Source organism: Phocoena phocoena, chromosome 7 (genome assembly GCF_963924675.1).
Source record: "Phocoena phocoena chromosome 7, mPhoPho1.1, whole genome shotgun sequence".
In the NCBI taxonomy this organism is placed as follows: domain Eukaryota; kingdom Metazoa; phylum Chordata; class Mammalia; order Artiodactyla; family Phocoenidae; genus Phocoena; species Phocoena phocoena.
This window is the reverse complement of record NC_089225.1, coordinates 36,591,784-36,604,995: the sequence shown is the minus strand read 5'-3', so window position 1 is coordinate 36,604,995 and position 13,212 is coordinate 36,591,784. Positions and strand designations below refer to the sequence as shown.

At 38.0% G+C, this 13,212-nt stretch overlaps 1 protein-coding gene across 2 annotated transcripts in view; it reads left to right on the top strand.

The window, feature by feature from the left end:
- Positions 1 to 8,773, top strand: part of CACNB4 (calcium voltage-gated channel auxiliary subunit beta 4) — a 265,792-nt gene extending 257,019 nt beyond the window's left edge. For both annotated transcript variants that reach the window (XM_065880336.1, XM_065880337.1), the window contains exons 13-14: positions 5,756 to 5,941; positions 8,367 to 8,773. In XM_065880336.1, the coding sequence (XP_065736408.1) occupies positions 5,756 to 5,941; positions 8,367 to 8,627 (447 nt within the window). In that variant the 3' untranslated portion in view covers positions 8,628 to 8,773. The remainder of the gene's footprint in view (positions 1 to 5,755; positions 5,942 to 8,366) is intronic.
- Positions 8,774 to 13,212: the final 4,439 nt, after the last annotated feature.

Sequence of the window (13,212 nt, the reverse complement as noted above, 5' to 3'; positions counted from 1 at the left end):
AACGTTTTCAGTAAAGAACCGTATAGTAAATATTTTAGGCTTTGTGGGCCATGTGGTCTCCTTCACAAAACTACACAACTCTGCCTTGGTAGCAGGAAAGCAGCCACACACAGTATGTAAACAAATACAAGTGTTCCAGTCAAATTTTGTTTATAGAAGCAGGAGGCAGGCCCAATGTAGCCAGCCCACCAAAGTTGCCATCCTTGTTCTAGGACAAGGTTCTGGTTACCTATTTCTGTGCAACGAACTACCCCAAAACTTAGTGACTTCAAATGACAACCACTTGGTGGTACTCAGCTGGTGGCTGACTTGGTCCCTTAGCAGGAATGGTTGGAAGGCTGGGCTCAGCCAGCTCCTCTCCCTCTCCGCGTGGTCTCAGGGCTCTTCCATGAGATTTTTCCAACAGGAATATGCGCTTCTTACCTGGCATCTCCCAGGGCTCCAAGAGCAAGTATTCCATTCCCTTTAACTTAGATACTGGGCTTGGATATTGGCTCAGTATCACCTCCACAGCCTTCTGCTAGTCAAGGGAACGTCTCTAGTCAAGGCTGCTCAGATTCAAGGAGAGGGGACATAAACCCTCCATCTCTATGCAGGGAGTGTCAAAGAACTTGTGGCCATTTTTAATCTGCCACAGACAGAAAGATGAGCTGGGAGGATGGGCTACTGAATAGTTCTACTCTGGAAGAGGGAGAAACTTTCCTTCATTGCCTGCTCGGGATTCACAAAAGAAAAGTTGGGATGGGCCTGTGCTCCGCAAGCGGGAGAGGCCACGGCAGTGAGAGGCCCACATACCACAAAAAAAAAAAAAAAAAAAAAGAGAGGAGCTAGAAGGGATCAAAGTCACTGTATCCTTTGCCTTCATGTTTTCCCCCACCATCAGTGGCAGGAATTCTGATTGTCTTTCCCTTTTGGCTCATTAAAGTGGAAACTGTGCCTGAAACTAACTGCTAGAGCCCCATGATATTGGTAGGCTTTCCTTTATCCCCATGAGATCTCCTAAATCTTTCAAAATCCCTTTAACTTAGTTCTTTGAGCCAAAGAACTTTGAGCTATCACTAGTTGACCAGTGAGTTGAGTACTCAGGAATTCAAAAGCTTTAATAATATAAAGAATACAATTTTAATATGAAAGAAACATTGGTTGGTTATTTTATAATTAGCATTGCATATTTGCCATTCAGCCATATTATTTCACTGAATAGTACTTGCCGGTCTTTTTTTTTTTTTAATGGTGGCAGATTTAGGAGCTCTATATTCCAATAACAAAGAAGTAAAAGTATGCTCACCCCTATTATTTCTTTTTTCCACTTAGAAATAGGAAAGATGACCCATATGAGGTTTTATCTCTGCGCAACAAATAAATGTAAAGCAATGCATATACCATGGGAGAGTTTGTATATATTTAATCCCCTGGCTAGCTAATATTCAGTGATGCACCAACTTTTTAAAAAAGTTAAGATTAAACTGCAAAATTAATTTCTAAGTTTTATAAACTTTTTATTTAAAAATGTTTAATAACAACTCCTAGATAAGACATATAAGAAATTGTTTGTTTTAATGAAATTCTCCCTCTTTGCTAGAAAGTATATATTTCACAGTCATAAAGAAAGACGTGCCCACTCTCTCTATATCTTCCCTCCCAAGAGAATGTAAAAGAAATAAATGGAACCTGTTCCAGTTGTCAATGTAGGAACTGAAATGTGCTCCATTTTTTCTAAAAACTAGGGTGACTGACCATTCCATTTCTCCTCAGTTTTCCAGATTTTGGCACTGATAGTCCCAAGTACCCAGAAACACTCAGTCCCCGGCAAACCAGGATGGTTGGTTGCTCTAATTCAGGTGCCTTCCTTAGGAACGTTTGTGATACTCTATGAATGAAGAACTAGACAGATCTTTAAATACTTAAAAAAATTTTAAAAAGCTATTGCAGATTTTCTTCATTCCCATTTTATTCAGCTTCAATCTTTCCCTTTCTTCCCTGTCATTTTTGTTCTCTGGCCACTGGATAAGCTAGAGGTATGTTTTTCACTCTTGTTATTTCTAATGCTTTAGCTTTTCATTTTTCTGAAAGAGGTTGTCCAGAAAAGGGACCTACTCTGCCTGGTTTTCTGGTGATTTGTTTTGACTCCTCTGTTCACTCCTTATTTACTTTGGAAGTCACATTATTTCTGACCACCTCAGCTGAAGAAAATACCCCATCACAAAATGTCAGAAGCGCGTGCTGTGTCTGTACGGTGCTTTGAAAACAACTCAGCGTTACCCTTATCTCCAGCAGTCCCAAGAGCATGGTATCACTGAGTGGGTAATTGTTCACTGCCTGTGACTGTCCCATTACCCACACCCTCTTCTCCTGATTAGATAGCTTTCTGCATCCATATCCCATGCTGGAGGCTTCACATATTACACAGTAAGGAGCTAGCTAGGCTTGAACATTTTTTCTTTAATAAATTTATTTATTTTTGGCTGCGTTGGGTCTTCGTTGCTGCACCGGGGCTTTCTCTAGTTGTGGCGAGCAGGGTCTACTCTTCGTTGGAGCACTCGGGCTTCTCATTGTGGTGGCTTCTCTGTTGCAGAGCACGGGCTCTAGGCGCACAGGCTTCAGTAGTTGTGGTGCATGGGCTTCAGTAGTTGTGGCGCACGGGCTCAGTAGTTGTGGCGCGTGGGCTCAGTAGCTGTGGTGCAGGGGCTCAATTGCTCCACGGCATGTGGGATCTTCCCGGACCAGGGCACGAACCCATGTTCCCTGCATTGACAGTCAGATTCTTAACCACTGTGCCACCAGGGAAGCCCAAACTTTTAAATTTATGAAAAATTGGCAAAGCTGGTTTGCATAATTCATTCGGCTGCTTTTCGTTGAATTTCTCTTTGTATAATTAAAAAAAATTTTTTTTTCTCCCTTATCCTCATTTCCTAACACTCTGGTCTAATCAGCTGTGTTATTTCCTAAAGAGTTGAAAAGAAAAATTGTCACAGATATCCAGGCTGTGAGATTCCTCTTAGTTGGAAATAAGCCGCACATGTCAGTATTCATTCAGAGGCTGAAATTTGCTTTGCCCTGTGCTTTTGAAAGCCTAAAAGCAATTTCAGATCATCTTCTATCATATAGCTGTCTTTTTAGCAGTGCAAAAGCTTAGTTTCCTAGAAATGATTGAGGCTTCAGCCAACAGCCATGTGCTGATATATACAAATTCGATCCATTGGCAAAGAGAAGTACTTTATTAAAACTACTTGTAATTAAGTGTATGTTTAACTGTGTCTGAAGCCCTGACCATGTAACATGTGGAACAGCCAGGGAGATAAAAAAACTCTTTCAAATAACACTCTGCAATGAGGGCTGCTTACCTTGTTTTACCCTCTCTGGACTTTGCAGTCCTGGCTGTAATAGTTAGAAACCTTAGGCCAAGTGTCCCTGGAGGGTTCATTAACTTGGGACCTTAGGAAAGCAAGGAAATGACTTGTTGAGATTACACATTGTTGGGACCCCACATTAAAGAATGAGATCTACCTAATTGAATTATACAGTTAACATAAATAACACCATGTAAACAGCAGACTCCAGATCAAATAGAATTTGTGGACGATTTTAGCCTGGAGTGGCTGACAGAGTGGTCCCTTGTTCCAGTGCTGCGCGGTTTCCTCTTTCTTCTTCCTGTGTCATCTGTCTGAGTCTGTGCACGCCCTTTGGGATGGGGCTGTTCTCGTTCCACTCAAGTTAGCACTGCAGTGCTATCAGAGGATGCAATGTGTGTATCAGAGCATTAGGGACATTTCTCAGAGTCTCTGTTTGTAACTGTTGACGGATTAGATTAATGGGGGGAGGGAGCTTTTGATTGCAGGAGACAGGCACTCCCTTGATTTGCTTTAGTGGAAAGAGGATTTATTGTAAGGATGTATGTTGACTGACACTGTAGGAACTAGCTGTTGTCCTGTTCTCTCATGGGCTCTATCGTCTCTTCCATTGTGTCTTTGCTCCTCTTTGTCTGTTTTTTCTCTTCCCTCTACAGATAGAATTCTTTGACTTATAATTTTCTCTCCCTCATAAATTTAACTTTCACATATCTCTCTGGGCCTCCTTCTAAATCCAGAACTTTAAGCTGCAGCTCTGAACATTCACTGGCTCAGTCTCTGTTGTTCTGAATTAAAGTCCTGGTCTGATGTAGGGTATTATGGATTTTAATACTTGTCTCTCCCCCGAGACTGGATGCTTTTTGAGCATAGGGATGAAGTCTGTTTTCTTTGCCACAGTATACCCACAATGCTTAGCACAGGATAGGTACCGAGTAAACACTTTATGAATGAATAAAATATGCAAAAACCCATCTGAAATCCACTAATAAGTGTTCTTGTGGGGGAATGGTTTCTACATGACTTCAACTGGCTGAGTCTTCTCAAACAGCAGTCGGTTTAGGCTGAAGCCACCTTATTTCTTTCCTAGTCGCTAAACGTATCTCACTGCTCCAAGGACTTTGAAACTGCTTTGCAAATTAGGGTCAAAATATTCAGTAAAGATCAACGTGATGAAAACATTCAAAGAGTTAATGTCGGGAGAGAGATTGTTTCCATGGTGACTTCTGCTTCAGGGAGCCCTCGTGCTGATGAGAGTGAGTCAGCTGACCCACCACCAACTCAGAGTCATCCAGTTGTTACAAACCTACGGTCCACCTGCCGCATCAAGCATTGATGGCAGTAACCCTGTATTTGATTCATTACTGGGAGCTCCTTCTTTGGGTAAAATGAGCTTGTAAAAGCAGGTGGAAGTGGTGCAAGAGGGAAGAAGTGGATTCAGAGGCTGAAAGTCAGGGGTGTGCTTTCACTTACTCATGGAATGGCTTTTCTCTTTATGAGGTGCCATGGTTATCTGACTGTCCCTCCAGGGAATCTGTGTCCTGGTTATAGTCTGTGTTCCTGACCACACTGCAGTGACAGAGGGGCCACTCTGCTCCTTTGGGGCTGAAGAACAGCTTCCTGATTATAGAACAGGTGTTGGACAAAGTCCTTACTGTCAGAAACATGGACCCCAGATACTTCTTGGGCGAACTACCCCCCAACTCCCTGCCTACCACCACTGCAATCAAGTACTCGTTCTTGTTCTTTTTTAACCATTTCACACAGTGATCCTCTGGTAGCAGAAGTCACTATACTGTGGTTTTCTACTATTGATCCTAAACCTTTCGTATTGCTTTACCACGAGACAGATAGCAGATAATATTTTCACCAACATTCTAAAAATTACCTAACTAAATGTTATTTCCTCCAACATAGTTACTTTGGGAGATGAAATGTTTATTCCAGTGATACATTTGTTACCGAAACATTTTTAGAACTCCTCTTTCCATACCATTAACTTGCTTCTCTCTTATTCTGAAGTATAATTCAAAACTTTTATATAGTATATAAAAGAATGTATTCAGTAAGTATCTATAGGAATATATGGATAAAGACGTGAATACGTATGTGTTTTCACTCTATTCTCCTTAGAACGCTTTTACATGTACCTCATCTTTTTTTTTCTAAATGAAAGATCCAAATATTTGATGAGCTTTCCCATTTTTATGTGAATGTCCAAATTTGTACATGGCTAACTGTGCAGTTCTTCACTTGACTTTAACTTTAGCAACTTCCAGTACAGCCCCTCAAGTTTGATATTTGCTGTTGGACATTAGAAACAATATTATCTGCATGCAGTGAAATTTTAGGTTTCATTGCCTAAAACCTGAAGTAGAAATAATATGGACTTTCCTTGTCATCTGTAGGAAATGTTTGATGTTATACTGGATGAAAACCAGCTGGAGGATGCGTGTGAACATCTGGGAGAATACCTTGAGGCCTACTGGCGTGCCACTCACACGACCAGTAGCACCCCCATGACCCCGCTTCTTGGAAGGAATTTGGGCTCAACAGCACTCTCACCATATCCCACAGCAATTTCTGGGTTACAGGTAGTGTCACTTGTGCTCTTACAACCTTACATTTAAGGTTCTATAGGAAACTTGACTGAGATGGAGACTGGGAGTGGCCTAGAGAGCCATGCGTTACTATATTAAAAACCTAGAGTATCGCCTAATCATATAGACTATTCTACATTTTTACAAACTCAAATCACTTTGGTTCATATACTTGCTCTGAAGTCTTGGCGACAAAATTCTTCAGATTCACATTTTTGGCTCCATTGATTCTAACAGATACAGACTATTTTACATTTTTACAAACTCAAAACGTGTTACCTAATTATGACCTGCCCTAGACAAAGTTACCCTGAGAGTGGCGTTTTCCTTAGAACTTTCTCCTCTGTTAATTTATAATGGCTTTTACCTAGGTAAATTCATCCCTCCTATGTCTAAACCCTGCTAAGAAACTTTCTACCTACTATGCAACTGTCCATTACCTGTCCGTGTCACTTCTTAAGGATTATACGGTGGTGGCACTGTCAGGCACAGGGCTAGCTAAGTAAGGTATGTGAGACAGATGGACCTTATGGCCACCCTTACCTAACCCTTCCCCCCGAGGCTGCGGGGCCCGTCCCCTAGCTTGCCCAAACAAAACATGCACGTAAGTAGAGTCACCTTGTTTGGAAACAGTCGTGAATCCCTGAGTTTTCTTAGGGGCGGGCAGGGCCCACCTCGGTCATCGGCTATGGCCAGCGTCCTTTAGGGAAGCTGGGGACGAGTGTAGGAGCAGGAGGCTCCTGCTGTTGTGGTGCTGCACTCAGGGCTAGAGGTGGGGAGCCAGAGGCATTATGATACAAAGTGGATCTTGCCTTCCTCCATCAATGATTATGTACCATCTACCAAGCCACTGCTGGAATGTGGCCAAACCCCCAGCTGACTGAGGAACAGGTAGTCAATTGAGCTCTCTTGCATCATGACTAGTTTTGTATTAATGGGTTATAATGATAGTCATAATTGTAGATCCTACAGAGTTAACTCTGAGATAAATGGCACTCTCTCAAATGTTATTATAACTGTATTACTCTTTTACAGAATTGCATCTTTGTAAGCAAAAAACTGCCATGTAAATGAATAGCTTTCGAGGCTGGAAATGAACTTGGGAAACGGGCTATTGTAATATCAGTGTATATGTGCGCACTGGGACTCTTTCTTTTTCTTTTTTTTTTTTTTTTTTTTTTTTGCGGGGGGACTCTTTCTTTCCTTGTTTCACTGCCTGCCTGCTGATCCGAGTGTGGTGTTCCACCGACTAGTTTGGGTTGGCTTCAAATTGTACACTGTAGGGTGAGAAACGGATTCATGAAGCGATATGCTTCCACCTACACTAGTAGGTGGAAATGAAATGTTGCACTTTGTTTATGAATATAACACTCCTGACTTATCACCTCCAAGATGTCCACGTAGAGTGCTTCTCCCAGTTTCACTTGAGTTACCGTGGTGCCCTTTATCCTGGGGCCTAGTTCTCCTAGTAACCATGGGCACTTAATTGTGAGACCCCTGGTTGGGGCTCCTAGCACAGGCTGTGACTGTTGAATGAGCTTCCTGCTGTGTGCAGGTGGGTGTCCTTTAGAGGAAATGCATCTGGGTCTTTGGTTTCATCAGCATCCTGTTTCTTAACTGAGGCGACCTACCTAAGGAAGTAGACACAGCTATGATACATGTTTTCCCATGATTTGAAGCAAAACGTTAATAGCCTTTTCTGAGTGCTCAAATAAGTGTCTAAAGATTAATTTCAAGTAATGGTATTAGAGGAATTTAGTTTATATTCTGAAGATTATTTCTGCAGGACATTTCAGTTGAGGAAGCAAGAATTGTAAATATATCAATTCACTGGCTCCATAATTATTGTGTACTTCTTTGGAGAGAATATTGTTGAGTCTTATGTAGGATGTAGAAACAAATATTTTATGGGTAGCACAAATCATAATTTTATTAAAATATTTTTTAAAGGTATCAGGAACATTCAGCTAATAAAGATGAACTGTGTGACTTTAGAAGGAGAAAGGTTTTATCAGTTCAAGAGAGGAATAAAGTAACAGATGCTATTCTGAACTTTAACTTATTTCCCAACAGTAAAATAATCCTCATTTTGCAATAGAAGTGGAATTATTAGGCCTTCGTAAATATATTAAGTTCCATTCAGCAGCTAACTTTGAATTCTGTGTTTTTAATAGGAAGCATAATTATGCAGTATTATGTAATTAAATTCATAAACTACCAGCACTTTGGCATCTTTGCATGTTGTGTCCCAAATACATAAGACCAGGTATTTCGAGCAGACCATTTGTACGTCAGAATGTTTTATTGAGTCAGATATTTAGCATCTTATTGTCCAGATCCTACCGTTGTACATACATTTGCATGTTCTAGAAGAATGAAGCTGATGTAATTTAACCAGTGAACCATCTGATATTTTTAGAGTCAGCGTATGAGGTACAGCAACCACTCCACAGAGAACTCTCCAATTGAAAGGCGAAGTCTAATGACCTCTGATGAAAATTATCACAATGAAAGGGCTCGGAAGAGTAGGAACCGCTTGTCTTCCAGTTCCCAGCATAGCCGAGATCATTACCCTCTCGTGGAAGAAGATTACCCTGACTCATACCAGGACACTTACAAACCTCATAGGAACCGAGGATCGCCTGGGGGATATAGCCATGACTCTCGACATAGGCTTTGAGTCTGCAGAAACAAGCAAAATATTCATCTGTTGACAATTTGCCATTGCACTGCTAGGATACAACCAATCATCTTAACTCGGCAACTACAGCACAGTATTGACTGTGCTTATGGGCTGCTGTCATTGATGCTAAGAAGGGGCAAAAAGAAAAAAAAAAAAAAATGTACATTATGCCCTTAAGTCTAGATGGATATTAGATGCCCAATCATAGAGATATTTTTAAGTGCAACATTTACATAACAGTACCTTTTGTTTTCTTCATTAGGTTTAGACACATCAATTTGTAATTTAAGGTACTTATCAAGGCACATATAAAATAATTTCCCATGCTGGAAATTCCAAATGACCAGTTCCAGTTGGAACCAATTTATAAACCAATTCCTGTTGGAATTTGGGTGAATCGACTAGAAAGTCTACTTGAGCATGTTGTAATCAATTTAAAAATCTGAAAAAAAAAATAAGAAACTAATTAATAAAATCAAAATACCAATAGAAGCCAAAACCAGCTATGGTATTTATTTGCTGGAGACTAAATTTACACTTAAAGTTGGAATGTATAAACATTTTAATATATGTTAACGTTGCCAGAATGGCTTTTCAGACTTACCAAATGTATTGATAGTGCCAAAAAAAAAAAAAAAAACTCAAATTAATGCAGAAATTCTACAGTCTCCTCAGATTTTAATATTTTTATTTCTCTTCTGGCACACCTGTTGTATTCAAAGTGTTTTGCTTTTTGTTTAGTCACAACTGTTAGCTTGTTTGAAGTTGGCAAAAAAAAAAAAAACTCAAAATTTCTTTAGCAGTGAGAGAGAATAGTAAAGAGAAGCCCAATCATAGCTGGTTATGTGAGATGGAAAATGGGGTGTCGTTTCCCCTTTAATCAATCTGAGCACAACTACATACATCCAGGAATCTGAAGTCAGACAGTAAGAATGGGGCACAGATCCTCCTGAGTGCAAGGCTAAACATCTCCAGATGGGATTTCACCTATCCCACTTAACCACAACTACGGGTTCCGTGTTTACCGCCAGCACAATTGAGTATCTTTCCATTGCTTCACTCAGTCTCTGTCTTTGAATATCTGAATGTTCTAGCCCTTCACCAAATTCTTTATAATCATGCTAAGGATTTTTTGTTTTACATGGACACATTGAATTTTGATATTGAAAGCTGCGTTTATACAAAATGATTAATTGAAAAACTGTGAAAACGAATTTAAGAGCTTGCAGTAAAAAAATAAACTTGTAGATTCACAATAGATTTGTTTACTAAAATTGTATCATTTTTATTGCAGAGAATTATAAAGCATTTGAAGATTGAACTGCTTTATTTCTAATGAACACTCCTCTTTACCTATTAAGTCTTCACAGTTTTTCCAGTGACTATAATTACAGAATCAGTGACCTTATGTCTACTATAATCAAGGAAGCCTTAGATTCACTATGATCCAAGAAACTATTGAAATTGACCCTTTTATACAATACACAAATGTCTTTAGGAAAAGACTCTTGTTTCTAAGAGTCCGTTTTTCTAAAACTCGCATAGGATCAGGCATAAAAGTCCTTTTCTACTAGAACATGTCATGAAGCCTATTTTTTTTGGAAAACAATAATAGTTCATATTCTGTTATCTTATTTCCCCCCATCCAAGCCTTTCAGTGTTTAGGCTCTTCAAAGCATGCACCAGTTAAATAATATTTTGACCATGAAAATAGGTTCCATATTGTTAATTAGTTATGTATATATCTTGAGCCTCATTATAACCCCCCGCATTCCCTCTCCTCCTGTTATTCACTGTGCATACCCCATTATGAACCTGTTTAGCTGATAATGAGGATGCCTATAATCATGTAAGTTATCGCAAGTATTTGATACAATTAAAAAATGTGGGCTCAGTGAATTCTAAAAGTTAACATGTGATACTGGCTTGTGAGGTTCTTTTGTCATCTAGTGAAGCTTACAGAATTTTCAGTTAAGACATTTAAAAGAGCTATATCCATTAGGCACTTTACTAAACATACAACCTGCCATTACTGAATACTTTGTTAGAGCACAGAAGAGCATTTTCCAGCAAACAAATATATTTATTACATGTACAGCACATATTTGCATGAAAAAGAAAACACTAGCCAAAACATTTTTCTATATGCTTTACTGGTTTCTTGTTTGTGTGCATTAAAGTATTTAATTGCAAAGAGTGCACCAAGGTGTTAAACTTAGATTAGACAGCTGTTCAGCTTTTTCTGTAGTAGCATTAGCAATCTGGCCATTTAACTACTTTAAGATATTTACATTTTATGGCAGGTAGCTGTAACAGCATTTACATATATTTCCTAGTCAGCAAGATTACCATATTCTTTCAACTTTTAAAAATCTCTTGTTTTTAACGGCCTCTCAAAGCCTAGTTTCTATGTCCTCTATGTCACACTGATAGAGAGGTCCATTCAATATCTGTGCACAAAACCAATCTTTCCTTTACCATCAAGTGTCCATACCTGTTTTGCTTTGCATTCTTATTCAAAAGCTAACAATCTTGGAAAGGGTATAATGTATATTTTCTTGATGGATGTACTTAAATTTTTACTTAGATTTGGCATATCCTTTCCCCTTCCTTTTATAATATGTTATCTTCTCCAAATGAATAAGGGATATGCATTTTCCTTTCTCTTTTTCTTAAGCCTTAGAGTTTAATGTGTAAATGATACTAAAATACAGATATATACTAAATGAAAAGTTTTATTTTTACCAAGGCACATCAAGCACCTTTGGAAAATACATATACTCCATAAATACTTTGTTTTTAACTGATTTCATTTAAAGATTAGCAAATGATAAGCAGGAGAAGCAAGTCTTATAATGTTTTGAGCCTGTTTTAACTTGTAGTATAAACCACATATTCTGTAATTTCAGCATATATAATTTCAGAATATGTAAATTACATATTCTGTAATTTCAGTCAGCGAACATGTAACAATGTAGACACATGTGACAATGTGGAAGTGTAGTCTTAGAAAAAAAAGGAATGCAATTTGTCAATCCTGATGTTAATTCCTCAAGGCTGTATGTGACTCCAGTATTGTAATCAACCATGTTATCTTGTTTCCTCCAACATTTAAAGCAACACTTAGAAATGTTTATAAATGACTGATGATTCTTGCTTATCTTTATACAGTTCTGTTGGAAAGAAAATTGAAATTAACAATTCAGACTGATAGTCTTTCCTAGTAAGAGAGTCTTAATTATGTGACAATGTGACATTGCTTAGTTCTTAATGAAATGATTTTTTTAAACATAAAACAAATTCTGAGAAAATTATTTGTTCCCTTTGAATAATTTGTTAATTACTTTAATTATTATTGTTGTTGTTTGCAAAATGTATTTTTGGAATGTTAACCTCTTTAACATACCTGCATACTTGAACCTGTCTTTTGTATGAGGGCCTTAAAATTCATAATAGGAAGCTAAAGCAGTGAAAGGGAGGGAGAGAAGAAAATGATGCCAAAAGACGGTTTGCAAATTTAAACTCCTTGAATGAACATATCATAAAATGTTGTTGAGACCCAGGATGTCAGTTAAGAATGTGTCTAGGCAACCTTAATTTGCATGCTAGTGTATTTTCTTATTATACAATTTTATTTTGGTATTTGCTAAAAAATAAAAACAAAATAATGCCACTACAGAAATTGCCCTATATATTGATATTTATACTACCTCTTCTCTAGAGAAGACAATCTGTCTTTAAAGAGAAAACACTTTTCAATAAGTAGGGAATTTATTACTCTTACTGCTAACCTTGCTGCAAAGCTAAATGCATAAATTGTTAAAATATACTTTCCCCTTAGATTTTCAACTGTTGACAAAATGCTCTTGTCACCCTTTCATTTCTTCCATGTTAGTGAACTTTTCTTTGAATCAGTTCACAGTTTATCAGGAGACAAGGTAAACATTTAATATGTCAGTAATCACAGGGAACAAGACAAACTGCAAGGAAATTGCTTTTGTGTGCAATTTGTTATAACATCTAGCTCCAAGTCTGAGAGTAGATTCAGAGATTTGATGTTTAAGTGAAGTTGGCTTGCAAATTCAAATTTTGTTGATCCTTGACTTTTCCTATGGACACTTAGCCATTTACTGAGTAGGATCATCTTGGACACTCATGTCATTGGAACAAACTTCATATCAATGTTTCAAATAAATGAGAATGTACCCCTTATTTCTTTTATATTTCTGCCTGTATTTCTGTCTTTCATGACACTGTTGCATGTTCTTTTATTTATTAATTATATAAAATTCATTTTTTAATAACTTTATGAATGAAAACATTTTAGGGACTTATGTAATAAAATTTGTTTCATTAGTTCCTCATACCTTTAAACATTAGTTCCTCAATACTTTAAATATTGTTAATGCTGTAACTGTTATGAAGTTACTTACTCAAGCTGTGTCTATAAGGCAGAGAACAGTCCTCTTCTTTTAGATGATAATCATGATCAAACCACTCAATACAATAGTTGTCAGATAGACAACAAGGATAACTTTTTTGTTGTTGACTTAAGCAGTCAAGTTACCAAAATAGTAAAATT